Genomic DNA, 17,578 nt, shown 5'->3' with positions numbered 1-17,578 from the left:
TTACTATAATAATAATAATAATTACTATTTATTTTATTTATTTTATTTACATATTTACATTACTATTTATTTCCTTTACATATTTACATTATTCGATAAAAATTAAATTCTTCATATTATTATACTTATAATAAATATAGATATTATAAATAGGCACATTCAAATTTTGGGTTACGCATGTCCTTGACTAATCGTGTTGTTGTAATATAATAATGGTTCAAAGTTTGCACAAAATAATTGTTATCTTGAAAATGTTTTTTTTTGTGTGTCCAACATAGATGATTATCTAATTGCCACACAATTTCGCACAGTTGAAAGCTCAAAGACTTCTATTATGCACCAGTGCTTAATTAGAAAATCTCTTTTCATAGTCGTGAAATCCTATCACAAAAACCCCTTTCACCATTCCTACGTGTAGTCCTCTCACGCATAATTGTATTACAGACTGCATGACATTGTTCGCGGTTAAATCACAAGCCTGCAGCTTGAGACAAAGAGCATATGTACGATTCACTGTTGCTCAGTCTCACTTTGACGATGCAGACTCAGTGATTATTCTCTCGATAGGCAGCGGCTCGTCTTGTCTAAATCCTAGAGGTGGCACTTGTCCTCTTAATGGGACACCCTTATTTTTGCTTTTATATTTTGGAGAAAAATCCAATCAAAAATCATCAAGTCATTAAAGAAATTTGACCTCTATTCCAATGATCCAGCATCAGCGCAATAAACAGATAACGTAACACTTGCTGCGTCACGGCATCCGCCACATCTGGCACCTTCGCATTCGCCACTTAACAAAATGACATTACTTCTAGCCTGGTGCCTCTAACAAGGCATTCTGTGTATTTCACTGGGAAAATAAGAAGGTAACATAGCAAGAGACAAAGAGGGAGAGTACCTAATATAGTGTTAACGATTGCTCAGTGAGTTCCTCTGCTTCCCATTACACACACTGCGCACCTTTTAACCTTGTTAGCAGCCCGCGACAGCACGCCATCCCAGAATGCTTGTTCTCCTGAATCATTGTGGCTCAGGTGCGAGATTCATGGAGATTTTGAGGCCTGTAATTAAAATTGAAATTTAATTCTGGTAATCCGGCAGAGGTGATGGAAGAGCAATAATGAATGCGAAAGATGAGGAGGAAAGACGCTTGTGGGTGGTTGGTTAGTCACATATCAGTGGGAGATACTTCACACAGGCTGTTCAAACATGACTTTAAAAAAAAAAAAAGCTTATCTTTCGAAAGGTTAATGAGGAGCGACTAGCTGCGTCGGCTACCGATGCACAACAGAGGTGTCGTCTGTTACAAACGCACACGCGATAAGCTGCGGGCATCATACGGCAGAATTCTCATTTCCAATGACATCCTCAAACGATTTAATTACTTTTTCATTTGATACAACTCAAATGATTGAGCGGACTACAGATGTCATCGCGTTTTTTTGTCTTTCTCCAGTCTCAATTCTGCAGTTTTATTTATCCGAAGTCCATCCGATGACTATTTTTGCCGTTATGCAAATCAACAGCCAATTTTAGTGCTTGGTAATCATATTTGTATCACAGATGTAACTAAAGTGTAAAATAATGTTAATGAGTGACTTCACAATTATGTTTTTCCTGAAAAATGCAATTCTACGCATTTACTGTTGAATAATAAGTACCGAGCCTCCACTGTGTGTCTGCATTCCCCCTAAAACGAATAGATGTTCTGGCATTCATACCAGGGCATTAAGTCATGCATATCCCGGACACGCACATGCTGTAGATTTATGTTGATGCCACAGAGGTTTTATTGTAAATTCAGCATGCTGCATGAGGCACGGTATCTGGGTGTCCACCTTGTTTTTTACCTGCAGGGAAGCAAATGGTTCGTCTGTTATCAGCAGCACAGGCTGCTGTTTAGGCCTGGCAGGGCAGAAGAAAGCAGATGAGTGTGGGGGGGGGGGGGGGGGGGCAATACAGGAGCATGTGTTTTCAGGAATGTGCTTGTATATCATGGAATAAAATATTGTAATATGCAGAAAAAAATGCACTTTATAAAGATTTTTTTAAATGCTAGTAAGTGCTATAATTACCAAGGAGGCAGCAATTCCGCTTTTTTTTTTCGACATAATCTGACTAAAAGTTGTTACCTGGCTGTAAAATGCAAAAAAAATTTGATATGGTTTTGGCCTGAGCAGCAAATAGGTGAGTTTTTCCCCCTTCCTCCTAAAAGAAAATGACTAAGTGGACTGAAAACATGACTTTGCCCGGTTTTTCACTTCCATAGGGAAACTCACCTCTTGCTCCCCTTCAGAATACAAAATATTATCTGAGTAAACTGTTTTGCTTTTCTGCTCATCACTTCTACGCAGAGTGTCCAGGTCATTATTTTTCCACCAGCCGCATCAGTCTCAATGCTCGCAACTGGCAACAACGGTGTCTGTCTGACTGAGTTTGTGTCTGCTACAGAGATGAATAGCACCCTGCTTGTTGCCCGCTAAGTAATCCCACCTATGATAAATCACTGCTTTCACTGACACCCAAATTACAATCATTGGGCAAACTTGAAGGGGAAAAAAAAATAGGGCCTTTAGCTGTGCTGTCTAGTCATCTGTTACAGTGTCGCTCAAGGCCAGTAATAAATAGAAAAGACAAAGGGCCACTCAGTGATATGTCACACTGATATCCTTCCCTGTAAACGTAGTGCGACTGTGAATTCACTCACCGTTTTTTTTTTTTTGTTATCCAACATGGTGTGATCATCATAAAAATGCTTTATTTAAATATCCCAAACAATTGTCCCTTTGCCTAAATGCCTCGTGGTGATTTCTGTCAAGAAGAGAAGCGCCTGTGTTAGCCTACATTCTGGTAGCAGAGTTCTATTTGCGGTGCATGTAAAACAAATCCCCCAAACACAAGGGATGACTTAATGAACTTAATGAGGTTTTCTAATTACAAGGCGAAGTTATCCCATGTCAAATGGACCCTTTTTGCCTTTCTTGACATGGATTAACAACCAGGCTATTAAATCCAGCCCCATATTATCACAGCCAAGACACATAAAACTATATCAGTCATAATTCTGGTTTAGCATTCAGAAAGATTTTACTTCAGTCAGCATTTTATATATATTTAGTTTGCTTTGTCCATATTCTGGATAAACATCTAACTCTTCTGCAATATGAAGGGAATGATTTACATTGTCATCGTAACACATCAAAAGTGTCGTCTGTATTTTAGTGATCTGTTAATTGGTGCTCTTTAATGGCTCTGGAACAGTAATTAATTAAAAAAAATCCATTTTATTTATTCTGGGAGTGAATACGGCCTCTAAAGAGGTATAAATCCTTTCTGTTGCCGCAGCTCAAATTAATTTACGTGCTGCATCTCTTCACATCCTTTGAGAATTTAATTATCTCAGCAAACAGACTGGGTGTATTCAATATACAATATGATATTCTATCAGAGTCGTGCGAAAGCTAAAACCGTGCAGAGGCTCATTGTTTCATTATGACTGTATCATTTCAGAGTCACTTGGCACCAGCGTTGCAAGAAAAGAAGTAAAGATGATATACCCGCTTTTTAAAAAAGCTTTAATCAAGGAGGCTCATATCAATGACCATGTGATTACTACACACAATAATTGAAATACAATCATTCATATTGAAATTGGCAAATGTAAAAAAAAATGATCAGATGACTCGTGCTGTTTGTGGGAAAGCCTTTTTAAGATCAGAAAGAATAAAGAAGTAACAGCTCATTGTCATCTTTCAGAGTGGCGGAGAGATATAGACTGGTTTTGCACGGTCAGTGTGCGTTGCTGGTGATTTTCTCACAAACTGGACTCCTGAAGGGAATGGGTCGGCATAAATCAGCTGGTGTCAGGGCTACAGACACCCACAGCTCCTTATCGCCACATGCAGGTGGACACACGTCTAGATTGATAGGTAGATAGTCGGTTTGACAGGCAGGGCACCGTGCAGCCAGGTAGGGAAGCTGCTTCCAGGGACATGTGACTAGGATGGAGGCTCTCTGCTGGAGGCAAAGGCACAGTTTGATCAGGCAATGAGACATGACAACACACAGCCATTGGGCTGAAATTAAAGTGTGCATTGCAAATTTTGTATTTTCTTGTATTTTCTGTGAGGCTCGTCTATTGAGAAAACTTTCAAATTTGATGCCATGGAAACTGGTGGAGCTAGAGGGGGGGTTGCAGGGGCACTGGCTCCCCCCTGGGATAATCAACTTTTGGTAAGTTTCAGACAATTTTTTTCCCTCTGAGAGTTTTTTTTCCACTTTGAATATCGAATTAGTCACTATTTTTTGGGAAAATGTGTTTTTTTGGGGGGTTGTTCAAGACAGATTGATAATCGAGAGATAAGTGACCCGTCACAACACAAGAAACATTTTTGTTAGTTAAACCGAGAGTTGCTCAGCAATGTATGAAAATATATAGTAAACATGGTCATAAACATCCTAATTTTTTACAGCAAAATATGAACATAGTATGGCTTGCTGCTTGTGTTCATATCACATGCCAGTGTTTAGGGAACAATACCAATAGAATTTATGTGAGGAACAGCAAATCCGAGCTTCAATAGGGATTTCCAAGACTACACACGGTGAAAATGAAAAGGAAAGATGATTCATGATGAGTCAATACAACTGAAGTGAAAATCAAAATATAAAAGTGAGAATTACCAAAGCTTTGTGTGTTCCTAGTAAGTCTGCTATCACCTTCTGTTCCGAGAGATAATTCAGCAAACGACCAGCTCTTGTGTATATTGTTTTTGCCATATATCAGTTCTGTTAGTGATGGTGTTAATATCTAAGATGACATTCTGAACGGTTACTACATTTCCTGGTAAGTTACGTCGGCATGCTTACACACCCAGTAGACAGTAGGACTATAGGCAAGGACAGCGTGCTCCCCTTTTTTTTTTCACTTGTATGGATCTAAACAGACAGAGGCTTGTATTAGTGTCAGAGAGCATTTAGGATGCTCTCTATTACACACAGCCATGTTGTGTACCACTGCCAAGCTCGGTTTGTTTCAACCCATCAGAGTCTATTAGAGCAATACTAAGCCGGTGTTCCATTGCATGAACTTGCCTGTTTTGGGTCATGCACCATAAGCAAAAAAAAAAAAGCTTTGCTCAAACAGAAAGTAGATAGCATCTCAGCTTACATGATATACCTTACGCTATATTCTCCAAGAAAATGTGCTAATAGAATTTTTTGATAGGAATTACATGACTGATTATTTCCCATCCATGCACACCAAATCAGTTTTGATCTAATTCAAGAATATCCTGTATGTAAATGGGGCACACCGCTTGTATCTCCTTCAAACGTTTATAAAACCGTGTTCACTTATCTCATTTGAATATATCAGAGTGTAGCACATTGACGTAACATATCAACCAATGGAAACTATTTCCTTTTTTAGTTTAAAATAACTCCCGAGCCGTACTTTAACTTCAAAAAATGGAAAGGAGCAGAAACACCAGTTTCCCCCCCCCACTTCAAGTCAGGTGTGATGCACACTTCAAAGTCAAAAGAAGTGAATGTTGTACAAATGAAGCCTCCGGTGCGCCCATTGAAACTTGCACACGTTTCTAACGACATCTCCCTGCATCATGATTACTTAGAATTTATTGAGGCATGTTGGGAAGGTAGAACAGGCGTGTGTGGGAGATGAAAAGCTTGCATGAATGGAAGCAATTTTAAGAACTTTAGATATGACTCCTTTTATGTTTCACACTGATAATAATAGTCAGTATGACTCCAATACCATGTTTTCTACTATGAGCACTAAAAGAGTAAATCAAATTAATTTATATTGTTTCCTTGGGATTTAGATATCTAAGTTTTGACTCATTTAGGGGCCAATACTAAATTTAAAAATCCTTATAGAAAGCAACTTAAGGCGTCTTGAATTTAAGTACCCCAAGAAATGACTGAACAAAAAGTAAGAAACACAAAGGAAGTGGCAGGGAAATTAAAGATTAAAGACGTACTAGACTTTTGGGAATAGCCAGTATTAAAGCTGTCACATAATAGGAAACGCACCTTCACCTTCGTGACACCTAGTTAAAGAAATACAGCAAAAGCCTTTTATGACGTCTAAAGGCGCCCCTTCTACCATTTCATTATTTAAGCCTCTTCTCAGAATGTGGTGACATTTTGAAAAAAAAAAACCACAACTAAATACTGAATATGGTTTCTTTTTGTCTTTCTCTCTCAGCTCTTTCGTTTATTTATGGCATGTGAATGCTAATTTTTCCTACCAGTTCAATCCTCCTTGAATGCCACACACAAGTGATATAGAGAAAGTGAACTTGTGGTGGGATGTTTGTTGGTTGGTTTATGCATTTTCAGAGTGAGGGCTGGCTATAATTCAATCACGCTAATAAATAAAAAGAAATATAAGTCGTCGTGTAACGTTTCTTCGAGCAAGCTCAGACTTCAGGCCCAAAGCGGGACGTGGATGCTTTTACCTTTTCAATGGAAATAAACCTTAAAGTCTGAGATGTGAAGTGCTCTGAAGTCTCTTTGCAGCTACTATTACCATAGCGACATCCTCCCCTGCAATATTAATTTGTACTTAAGTACTCCAGGAAAGTGCTTGTCAACAGATGAGTGTTTTTTATTTCCCCCACCTGAAAAAAAATAGATCTTTCTACCAGCACAGAGCCATTAACATTTCACTCAAAAGCACCTTGTTTCCAGCCTGAAAAATCTATATAAATATTCACAACCGTATACTTGACATTAAAGTCACACTTCAATCGGTAACAATTTGTGTCAAAACTTCAATTATTTGATATTTTTCCATTGTTCTCATTCAATCTTTTGATGTACCTAATATTGTGGCGAGTGACTCTTTTTATGAAAATGTCAGACCGCAAGCTATAAATGGAAAACAAAAAAGAAGATTCGGTCATTCCCACCTCCCGGTAGGTGAAATGTTGAAATGCCACATTAAATTGTCACTGATGTTTTTATTTGCCCGAGGTCATATACTGACATCACACTTTGTGCATGCTTGCGGGCACTATTTTCATCTCTCTGTTTCATTGAGTTCAAGTCTTTCCCTTTTTTTTGCCAACACAATCCCTGCCTCCGTCAGTCAGATGGCGAATCCCTCGTGGCCAAGCAGCCAATCTGCCAAAAACTTATGACTAGCCATGTTCTTCAAACAACGTAAGCATGGCAGGATGACAGATCGTACCTTCGATGTATTGTGACAAACAAATTAGTGCAAAGATGCTTCTCGCTGCCTTCCAGATGTGTTGGGCTCTGCGATATGGAACAGCCGGTTGAAAAAGTGGCCACGTCCCATCTGTGCTTTGTCTAAACCAACAGCGCATCAGTTTGCATGAAAGGAAAAAAAAATGGGAACGAGTCATATTTGATCTGTCATGATATGAAATGGAAATTTGATTTCATTGGAAAAATACACTTTTTTTTCAGAAATATTTTTCAATACTCTAGATATAATTGAAATTTGACCGTACTGTTATTTAAGTGGATATCTGTTCATCAACTATTTGGCCTGGCACCCGAGTATGTTTCTCTCCGTAAACTGTTACATTAATAATATTGTTGTCACTGTGATCAACGGAAGACAAAAGCACTTACTTCCACCTCTTATCCTTGGAGGAGGTTTGCGCTCCACTGAGTATTCTTGTCAGCTGTCTGCCATTCTGTACATATATGAGAAGATGAAGTAAGTTACTAAAGAGAAGCACGGCCATATTTCATATTCAAGCTTTGGTGTGGATGACAATGCTGCGTATGTTGAAGGTGCCACGGGAGCGAAAGCAAGATGTGCAACAAAATAGTGAGCGGCAGAGACATGGCTGACCTGCTTTGTGTCATTACCACAAAGACTTCCTGGCTGTGCTTTGTAAATACGTCGGAGTGCTTGTTATCAAGTGAGCGAGGCGACAAACTTCATCCGGGTTTGAGTCCTCAGCTTCTTCCGATTGCTTGTGAATGAGCCGTGGGTAATGAGCATTATATCTTTGGTGGCTTTGTACTCCCAAAATGACTGAGGCCAAAAAAAAAAAATGTGTTTCTCTATCAAGACTACTTTTCTGACCAATTTTAAATTTCCATTGCAGGTTTGTTCATTTTTTTTAAATGCACCTTCACTTTTTCCCCCAAAAAGCCTTTTGGCATTATAACGCCCAATTCTTGAGATCCTTCTAGTGCTAAAAGCTTTTACATTACTTCCAAGAGGCAAGATTCTTTACAAGATCAGATGTACAACATAAAAGAAACATGGTGTGAAAAATTCATATTGTATTGCTATTTTCAACACCATTTTTCTACACTGCAAGTGTGACATTAAAAAGCTTTCATCATCCAATGTTCTGAGTTTGTTCAGATGTGAATCCAGGCGCGGTACTTTCAAGTGTTTTTTGAATGTGCTGCAAAAATAAAATTGCCCAAAAAATAATAATAATAAACAAACTTGGCCAGACTAATTTTCCCTGGGGTCCCAAAAAAAGTGATTCATATTTCTACATGTACACAAAATTCAATTTGTCTCCTTCATGAATTTAGTGACTTTCAAAATGATTTCCCTATAACAACAAAGAAGAAGAAAAGAGCGAGACAGAGAAGAATTCAGTCAATGATTTCCCCCCCACAGTCTGTTTGGGTAGCATCTGCCTTTACTCATCTGACCCATTCGTTATGCTGAGCCATGGGGAAATCTGATTGGGCTCATTACCCTCTCCTCACAACTGATACAGGAAGAGCAAGGAGTCACACATCAAATTATTGTCACGATCAGGAGCCAGTGGCCACGTGCCGAGGCTCTCCTCCGTTTTTCCGACTTTGGTGGAGCGTCATCCCGTCCGTCTGTGTCACGCAATGTGCCGAGGGGATGGATGCAGTGAGCTGAGACTTTATTGGCATTCATTGTCTCCTTCATTCATCCCGCTGATGAATGAGAAGGAATGGATGAGAGATAAGTGTGAAGGGCACACAAGGAAGCTAACAGTGTCCACATCGGGCGTGACATTTTTAAACTGCTTATTTTTCCATGCAATAGAACATAAAATCTGGAAGGTTTGGTTCTTTGAGGAAAGTGTCCCATTACTCTTCAAACAAATGCAATTGAGCGAATGAAAATCAATCTACTTGGACATTTATAACCGAGAGGTGCTTGTACTCCAGATGTAATCGCAATTTATGCAGCCTCTTCTTTTATAGCTGGAGCACTAAACACTTAAATTTCAAAGCCTGTTGGGATGTTGGGCTTGGCAGAAGCAGATGTGTTTGTGATGTTGCCGTTTGATTCTAAGAAAACAAATATGGAGAACCACGTTTTTACAAAAGGCCCAAGAAACTGCATACAGTGATTTGAAAAAGGTCTAAATAACGATAATCTGGAGACTCTTGTGGTTCCAAATTATTGCTTGTTTTTGGCTTTTTGGCCATAATTAGGTCAGAAGGCTGGTTTGTAATGTTGGTCCATAAGGACCAGGACAATTCCAACGTCTGTGTTTAGAGCGTATCAACGTGTTCGTGACTTATTTAGCCTCTGTAGTGTTGTTAAGCTGTGATGAGAAGAGCTCACCTTTATAACCTTCTGCTCTTATCCAAACATTTACTGCACTGTAATGTTGCACCAAATTATACAACATTTAGCGAGACGAAATTGTCTCGGTCCGAGACTACCTCAAACTCTTATCCTCCTGCTTCAAGTCATTCATCCTGCAAAACCTTCCCTCTCCTTGAAATCTCTTTTATTGATGATTAGCTGATGTTCCAAACACAGAGGGAGTGTAATTAAGGAGCCAGACTGGGCTGTCAATTCGGCTCAGTACTGCATGAAGAGCGCCAGGCTAAGTGTTTGCTCTAATAGGCCTTCAAACTGCAAACAACACGCATACCTGGGCTACAGGAGGTCCCCTGGGGGGTAACAGGCGAAAGCTTCAATTTAGCTCTAATAAGAAGGCAAGTTTATCACCAAAAGTGAAGGGTCTGTGTTCATGATCAAACATGGGCGGGAAAAAAAAAAGAATCACATAAGCTGTGTTTTTATATTTGGTCCAATGCTTATCAAGGCTTTTAATCAATGATACGATCAAAATCTTTCCTTGCTCATGTTGACTGTGCATGTCCTTTGTCTCACCTCCAGAGAAAGTCAGTATGCTGTCGGCATTGATCACTCCCTTCAAGTACATAAGTCCTGGGACCAGCAGCACTGAAGACGAGGACAGTTTAAGTAAGATTGTGTCTCTCGTTTTCTTACTTTGTAGCTATCGAGATGATCGGAATCAGTTTTAATCCATGGGTCCAAGTCTGGATAGACAAACATGTTAATGTCCAATCTGATATAAATCACCCACTTGGGCAAGATCAAAACATTCATGTTAATTTTACGTCATCATCTCGGCATCTGTTGTCATGGTGGATAGAAGTGTGAAAAACATAAAGCAGACCACAGATAGTTTTCGCATCCTTTCTCACTCCACCTTCCAATGGTGGAATCCCCACCCCCGTTAAAAATGGGATTTTTACTGTTTCTCACTTACACCAAGGATTTCCGACCAATTTAGGGGAAGATTACAGAGTGGCTTGGTAGATATCATTCCCGTTTTCAGGGATTTGTATTTTAAAAGGTCTAAAAATCACCAAGCCCGTGGTATGAGATTGGTTAATTATCGTTTCATCGTATATCGAGTTGTTCAATCTGCCCAGAGAGATTTCCTAGATCTGTTTTGTTCAGAAGAGATTAAGTACATTCTTTCTCTCCAGGTACCAGCAGTGCGGAGGTGAAAGAAAACCGCAACATTGATAACTTGGAGGATCGTTCCTTAGCATCTGCTGAGCGTCAATCACTCTTCTGTTCAGAACCTTCAAGAAGTGGGACTTCTAGTCTGAAGAGAAAACGGCCTCTGGAAGAAGACAACAACGGTCACTTGAGCCAACTCCGTCTGATCTATAAGAAAGTGTCCTGGTCCGAGGCACCAAAGAATGCTTTAGTTCAGCTCAATGAGCTCCGGCCTGGTCTTCAGTATCGCATGGTGTCCCAAACGGGTCCGGTCCACGCTCCTGTTTTCTCCATTGCTGTCGAAGTTAACGGATTGACCTTTGAAGGAACGGGTCCAACTAAGAAGAAAGCAAAGATGAGGGCAGCAGAGCAAGCCCTGAAATCCTTTATTCAATTTCCCAATGCTCCTCAGGCCCACCTAGCCATGGGAAACATTTCAAACCCATCAGCTGACTTCACCTCAGACCAAGCTGGTTTCCCTGACACTCTTTTCAAGGAGTTTGACTCTTCCCCTTGTTCTGCAGACTTTACCTTTTGCAACTCAGAAGCTGAAAGTCAGTTATTATCAAGTGAGCTACTGAGGCATGGACGTTTGCTCCGCCATACCTTGGACTTGATGGTACAGGCTCAACAGAGGTTAGGCGGAATAGTTCCCGAGCCAGATGGACCTAAGAGTCCTGTGGTCCTGCTCAATGAGCTCCGTCCAGGGTTGCGCTATGCCTGTCTTTCTGAGCGAACCCAGGGCAGAAGGCTGCGTAGCTTTGTGATGGCGGTACGAGTGGATGGCCGCATCTTTGAGGGCTGTGGACGCAGCAAGAAGATGGCCAAGACCCAGGCTGCCCAGTGTGCTCTTGAGGCACTCTTCAATATCAGGACAGTCCCTGAAGGCAGGATGGCTCTCAAGACCAGCAGGAAGATATGCCCTCATTTACCCCAGGTGAGACCTCGTCTGTGTATCTACATTTTTTTTTGGCACAAATGAAACAAAATCCAGAACAGGACACAATTAAAAGTTTTGGCAATTTTGCCGACTGTGTTGTGGCCTCGCAGCCACTACAAGTATAAATTCATTCTCTTACTCAGATAGAACAAAAAAGCATAACAAAAATAGACAAACAAAAACACTGCACCCATGTCATGGCCATTTACCCAAATACCCAAATTGCAATCAGAGCGAGAAAACTAGTTTTTGAGGAACATGAGGAAATTGGAAGTCGCTTACAAGATTGGCTGGCACCTGTTGGTGCTATTCCAAACGTAATTTCAGCTGCAGAATTCCATCTAAAGAAAACTAACCTAATTACATTTTCAGACTGATTGATTTTGTTGTTTGGAGACTTTAAAGCTTATTATTGGCCATCTTAAGAACTTGCGTTCTTTTGTATTCTCATGTTTGTGGTGATGCGTAATTGTATTCCGGATCTCTATGATCAGTAAACAGTTCCATCTTCAATTGTGATAAAAACTGTCCAATTTTTTTTTTAAAAAAAACACCAGATATCACTTCTTGTACTTTTCTTGAAGGCCTTCATTGACACATGTTGTGTAGTATTAACATCCTTTTCCCATCCTTGAAGAAATAAACTGGCAAGTGTCCTTCCCCAGAGCATGACATCAACCTAGCAAACCTGCACGTTTGCCTGAGAGAAACTTTTTTCCTTTCTCCCTTCCGCCACGGTGTCTAAAGCCATTTTAAGAGGATTTGACGCACCAGTTTAGTTCCAGGGAGCAATCTTTTGTGGAAATTTCTTGAAAGTCATGCTCGCTGTCTGCTAGAGTCACAAATTATTCATTTCAAATGCTACAGAAGAAAGGAGAAAAGTTCAACAATTTAGGGACATGCATGTGGGAATAATTGTTTGGAATATGATGTGTTCAAGTGTCGCTTGCACAAATAATCTCGCTCTATTTTTGAGAAGCAATTCTTATGCCAAACTTTGCTTAGGTATGGTGCTGTGCCATTTATGGTTTCCTGGATCCAATATCATTGCAAAGACATACAGTGTCCAATCACTCTTGGTTTGTCCTTAAACTGCTTTGTTAATGTTAAGGACAGAACTGCAGTAGAGCAAGTCAGTGAAAGATTATATACTTGGCCGCTCATTAACCTCACCTCCTTCTTAAAATACCTTTCGTCTTTCCAATGAGTGTTGAAGTAGTCCCGCCACTTATTTCACCAAGTGGAATGATTAGACTTCTTTTCATTGGCCATTGAATCCATTTCCCATTTGTGTCACAACGCAGCAGCGTGTTGCCATGTCGCCTGAGCTTGAAACGGTGCAGTTGCTTGTGGAAGGAAGGTTAGTGGTCAGGTTGCTGCACTCTGCCACCTTGGATTAAGGTTCATTTGATTAGGGAAATGTGCTCTGCGGCAGCGCCTGAATGACAATTAAGGTTAATGAAGGAGAAAGTGAGGAAAGGAAGCTGAAAATGACTGAAGGTTCAAAACGGGCAGTATTATAGTTGATGTAAACAAAGCGCCGTACAGAATACTTATATTGGTCGTGATATCATCTAAGATGAAATGTGACAAAGTGATTTGATTCATTTAAGTCCCTCGCAGATAGAGAAGGCTACGAAATGGTCAAGTGGAGTAATTTCTCTGCCTCTAGCGCAGCAAATTAAATATGATTTGAGACATGTGAAGGTGACCCCTGTCAGGAGGCGGATCGCCAACAGATTGCTTTCTTTGTCTCATCTCTCCCACTTCTAATCTGTCTCACTATAAACAGCTGTGACAGCCTGATCATTAATTAATATCGCCACAACACATTCGAGACAGTGATCGAGCCAAGACGCTCATCTTCAAAAAAAAATCGCGGAGAATGAAGGTGTGAACGACACATTTGAGAGGACTTTGTTACCAGTGTTGTTTGTGTTACAACCACAGTATGTGGACAGTGATGACAGCAGATCAACACTATGTGACAGCTAGCATAGCACACTGTCCTCTAGGGATCAGCTGTGATAAACATCCAAAGGTTGTCTTGCAAATAGCCTGACAAACTATTTGAAGACAGTGGCCATTTGCATGTTTTGCGTAGTATACTGTATTTTCCGGACTATAAGGCGCACCGGACTATAAGGTGCACCTTCAATGAATGGCCCATTTTAAAACTTTGTCCTTATATAAGGCGCACCGGACTATAAGGCGCACCATTAATGCATCATGTCAGATTTTTAATCCAAATCAAATCATTCTCCATTTTATCTTTTTTATTTCAACTTCAGATGCAACAAAGTACTTTGGAATCACAGAATAATGATCCATAGTCTTTTTGATTCATGATTCATCATCTTCAGCGGGACACTTATGATTGATTTCATGACACAATGCTTCGGGCCAGTTTAAATTTCAAAATTTGGTCCATATATAAGGTGCACCGGACTATGAGGCGCACTGACAGCTTTTGTGAAAATTGTAGGTTTTGAGGGAAATACGGTAATGTATCTTTACATCCATGCTTCAGTAGTCGCAATTTTTTTTCCTGACTTTCCCAGCCGTTGCTGGATCCATGTCTATATGAGTTTCCCTGTGAAATATTGTTTTTAGTGGAAAGCACTGGAGAATTCTGTAGCCACTTTAAAATAATGGGTGCGGTAATGAGAATAGGACATTTGGTGCAGCAACTGTGCTCCCCTGGTAGCCCACCCGTCTGACTATTAAAACAATGAAATAAATAAATTGAAATCGTCGGCCGTAACAGTTGCACATGACTGGTATTTTATTGTTTGCCCGCCTTCTCACCACGAGGTATCACAAAAATCAAAAGGTCATGAAAACAAAGCATGTGTTCATCTGCGTTAAAGAAAATAGGGACATTAAAATGATGTTAAATTAGTTCATTAAAGTTAATTAGTCATGAACGCATGAACTTAACAGCCCTAATCAAAGCTAATTATTGTCTGTGACCTCTGTAATTGATGTAAGAAAGGGGACTAACGCGACTGCCGTGTATCAATGAAGTTCCCTATCACACCAATAATTTCCAAAACTGAATAAAATAGTGGAGACATTTTGGTGTGTGAGATTACCAAATAATGCTTTTTCACCTGAATACAATGTTCCTATAAAGGTTAGCGTCATTCTCAATTGTCCAATAAATATGCAAAATATGACCTATGAGGCTGCAGGCTGTTAAATCTAACGTACCGAGTCAGCATGTGGCTTTGCGCAAAAAATTCCTTAACGAGAAGGTTTCAAAATGATTGGTCAGGTCAAGTCTCTTGGCATATAAAAAAAAATATGCCCCTGTGATCTGTTGTGAAGATCTCACCCTGAGATCTGCTATACTCTTGTAAATCTTCATTGTTTGAGACTGACCTCCTCTCCTCCTTCTTCCCCTGCACGGCATGCTGGAGCTTGGCAATAGTCAATTCTCAGGAACTCCTCACACTCCATTAAAAGCATAACCAAGTTCATTACAATTTCACAGGCGCTCAGGTAGCAAATGGCAACTGATAAATCACGACTATTGGTCCAGTCCAGTGTGGCTGCTGCGTAGTATGTTTATCTCGAGCTACCAGGCAAGGAGAGCTCTGGATGTCTGGCCTTTTAATGACCTTCCAGTCTATGGAAAAGAAGCCTTTTTGTCACACACTGCATCATGTTGTTTGTCAAAACAACATATTAACATATGCACACTCAGCATATGTCACTTGATTGTTGTATTAAAACAGATTACAATGCAGCCTTTTGGGGGAGAAAGTCTTTTTAATGCTAAATACAATTGTATTCCATTTCCATTGCGTCATCAGTCAAATACTCAAGCAGCATGTAGACAATCATAAAAAGTCAGTGGTTAATTTTGTAGACTGGGTGGAAGACAGCAATAATAATAATAATAATAATAATAATAATAATAAATAAAAAGGGAGAATTAAAAATATTACAAAAATAAAAATGTATATATTTATATTTGAACATCTATAAATTGATATTTAATGGTATTGATATATTGTATATTTATTGTAGGTCTAGGTCTAGCAAATATCATTTTTCCTGACAAAATCCACTGATTATGCTTTTGGAAGACTAGAAAAGGCATCTCTAGAAATGTTGAGATAGGTTAGCGGGTATTTAGTGCACAGAACGTGCCGGTTGGTGTGTTGCCGTGGAGGGATAAAATCCTGGGAAAAGATGAGGGAGGTGGGGATGGATGGACTGCAGTAGGGAGGGAAAAAGAGGGAAACCTCAGCGGAACAAAAGACCTTCAGGATTAATTAGACGTCAGATTGGGTTCAGGGCACAGTCTGGGGGATGGGGAACATTGAGAGATATGGAGGGGCAGCAGAGAGAAAGTTTAGCATTCTGGGAAGTCCTCAGCCCTCATATTTCAGCCTGCCTGCCTGCCCATGAGTATACAGCAGGCAGCTAGTTAGGACCTGTGCAGTGCCCGGAACTATTGACTAATAGATGGAGCACCTCTTTTTCCATCTCGGTGTATTTTTACATTATACCACTGGGTAATAATGTAAAAGGGGGTCATATATGTAACATAATGTTCTGGTTGGATTGTTATGCCCCATCTAGTGTTTCATATTTTCTAAATATGACTTCAGCAGCAAAAGGGTCAAATGTTCATGGTATACATTTGATTAAAAGCAACATTTGCTGTTTTGAATTTCAAATGTTACTGAAGTCTAAAATGAACCAAGATGCCTTTCAACATGGATCGTGATCAAGGTTAACCAAAACTAAAGCCAAAATGAAACTGAAAAACACATTTTAAAAAAACTGAAACACTTTTCTTTCCCCATTCATGGTACTTTCACTAAAATAAATATAGTACCTTAAAGTGAACTATAATGGCGCTCCATGATCTGTTTTTTCTCCTCCTCTGCCCTTTTCCATCTTAGTTTTGTGCTTCCAGAAAATCTTCATGACAAATATAGGTCACAGGGATCACCTCAAATTTTGAAAGCAGCCTGGTTAATGCTGCCTGTTTTGTTATTGTCACAAAAGGATGTTTTTGTTTTGGATGACTCGTCTTCACCTTCTATGCAGGAAGTGCTGAACTCTGCATGCAAATGATGGACAGGGTTGCTATGAATCCTAATATTCATTCATAATATAGTGTCACAACTACAAATCACATCACGGAGGCCAAAGCTGTTAACGGCACTCACGCGCTAAAAGCCGTAATACCAATAATACCTTTTAGTGTTCTTTGCGTTTGATGACTTCATCTGTCTGTTTTAATGCATTTTCTACTCTACAACAAAAAGTATCTATATGTGACCACAGGATAGTTTGTATCCTCCATGTAATGAGTTGACATAAAAAGAAAGATGACAAAAAAGTAGCAAATGCATTTGTTACAGTCAATCTAGCATTTGCTGACGATACATAATGGCTTTCAGTAAATGTTCCCTAGGCTGTGAAGTAAATAATATATTTTGTTGCACTGTGTGAACGTGTGAGTGTGTGAGAGATCACTTCTGTCGGGCGACGTTTATAGAAAACATATTCATCAGCAAAGAAAAGAGCAAGGCTAGTTTCTACAAAGGCCAGTTGTAAACTTATAGCGTCTATCTGCAAGATAAACATGCTGCTGGGGGGGGGAAGCTTACATCTCCCAAATGTCAGTTGAACAGCAATGCTTAGAGTTTGACAACCAGCATTTAGTTTGTCCTGAGGGGTGAGAAGGTTGTCAACAACAACAACAAAAAAACCTCAGCTTTTTCCACCACTCAATTGCCACCAAAACAAGGGAGTAAATCTCAGCAGTATGTCAACATGGACCCACCTGATGAAAGGTTTTGCAAAAGACTAAGATCAACAGCGGGAAGCCTGATAGA

At 39.8% G+C, this 17,578-nt stretch overlaps 1 protein-coding gene across 3 annotated transcripts in view; it reads left to right on the top strand.

Annotated features, from left to right (window-relative positions):
* The window catches only part of adarb2 (adenosine deaminase RNA specific B2 (inactive)), a 182,030-nt gene that overhangs the window by 144,294 nt on the left and 20,158 nt on the right, over window positions 1-17,578 (top strand). For all 3 annotated transcript variants that reach the window (XM_085939648.1, XM_085939651.1, XM_085939649.1), the window contains 2 exons: window positions 10,142-10,228; window positions 10,762-11,714. In XM_085939648.1, coding sequence (XP_085795774.1) covers window positions 10,142-10,228; window positions 10,762-11,714 — 1,040 coding nt within the window. The remainder of the gene's footprint in view (window positions 1-10,141; window positions 10,229-10,761; window positions 11,715-17,578) is intronic.

This window comes from Syngnathus leptorhynchus, chromosome 19 (assembly GCF_054491065.1).
Source record: "Syngnathus leptorhynchus isolate UIUO chromosome 19, UIUO_Slep, whole genome shotgun sequence".
NCBI classification, from domain to species: Eukaryota; Metazoa; Chordata; class Actinopteri; order Syngnathiformes; family Syngnathidae; genus Syngnathus; species Syngnathus leptorhynchus.
The sequence above is the reverse complement of the archived record's forward strand: the minus strand, read 5'-3'. Positions and strand labels throughout refer to the sequence as shown.